Source organism: Octopus bimaculoides, chromosome 28 (assembly GCF_001194135.2).
Source record: "Octopus bimaculoides isolate UCB-OBI-ISO-001 chromosome 28, ASM119413v2, whole genome shotgun sequence".
In the NCBI taxonomy this organism is placed as follows: Eukaryota; Metazoa; Mollusca; class Cephalopoda; order Octopoda; family Octopodidae; genus Octopus; species Octopus bimaculoides.
Window position 1 is genome coordinate 8,353,209 of NC_069008.1, and position 1,020 is coordinate 8,354,228.

Here is a 1,020-nt window from a genome sequence, read left to right on the forward strand (position 1 = left end):
TTAAAAGAAGTGACTTCTGCTGCTACATAAATGCTAACAAAATTGAAAGGGTTAATGGAACCTGCATAACTGGACATTTCCCAGACTGTTTTCCTTCTGGAGATAGGCCTTTGCACCTGAAATATAAAGGTTTTACAAAACTTTCCACATTATCAGAAGCTTTTTATTTCCCTCTTTTTTATCTTCTTTGATAAAAAAAAAAAGGAAAAAGAAAGAAAAAAAGAGCCAAAAGTAACGTACTTTACACATCTTCGGTAAACCATTTTCCAGTCAATCTCACACTCGTCAGCTTCCTTTGGTATAAATACCAACAGTTGGTCGTTGTTGAAATTATAAAAACACAGCTGCTTCCATAGTATCTTCTCTTCGGACAGTTCATAGATAAAGCTGTTTGTGAGACCAGTGTGGACAATGTCCTTGTGGTCGTTGAGCCGTAACAGGATGTCTCGGATGCAGTCTTCTGGCAAATCACTAAAGGTGAGCCTGCCATCATTTTCTCGCTGCATGTGAGGAAGAATGAGAAAGTGAGAGCAAAGGAGAGTGAGAGGGGGGCATCAAATGAAGAAGAGTAATAGGAATGAAGAGAGAGAGAGAGGGAGAGAAAGAGTGAGTGAGGAATGAGTGATAGGGAGTGTGAGTGAGTTCGGGAGGATGAGTGGTTAAATCTGACAGAAAGATAGTGAAAGTATGAGTGTAAGGGTGAGTGAGAGAAACAGCAATGTAGAGAGGGGGAGAAGGAGAAAGGAAAAAGAGGGAAGGAGAATGGGAGGTAGAGAAGAATAGAAAGAGAGAGAGAGAGAGAGATGAGAGAAAGAACAAGACAAAGGAGAATAGAAAAAGAGAGAGAGATGAAAAGAAAGAAGAGAGGGAGAGAGAAACGGAAGAAAAAGAAGAGAAAGGGGAAGAGAGAGGAAGGGAGAAAGGAAGAGTGAAGGAGAGAGGGGGGTAAGTGAGGGCGAAAAGAAGAGAGAGAGAAAGGAAGAAAGAGAGAAAGGAAGAGAGAGAGAGAGAAGAGAGAGA

At 41.2% G+C, this 1,020-nt stretch overlaps 1 protein-coding gene across 1 annotated transcript in view; it reads right to left on the reverse strand.

The window, feature by feature from the left end:
- Window positions 1-1,020, reverse strand: part of LOC106875167 (F-box only protein 32) — a 65,057-nt gene that overhangs the window by 12,379 nt on the left and 51,658 nt on the right. The window contains exon 6 of the mRNA XM_052977760.1: window positions 241-500. Within this exon, the coding sequence (XP_052833720.1) occupies window positions 241-500 (260 nt within the window). The remainder of the gene's footprint in view (window positions 1-240; window positions 501-1,020) is intronic.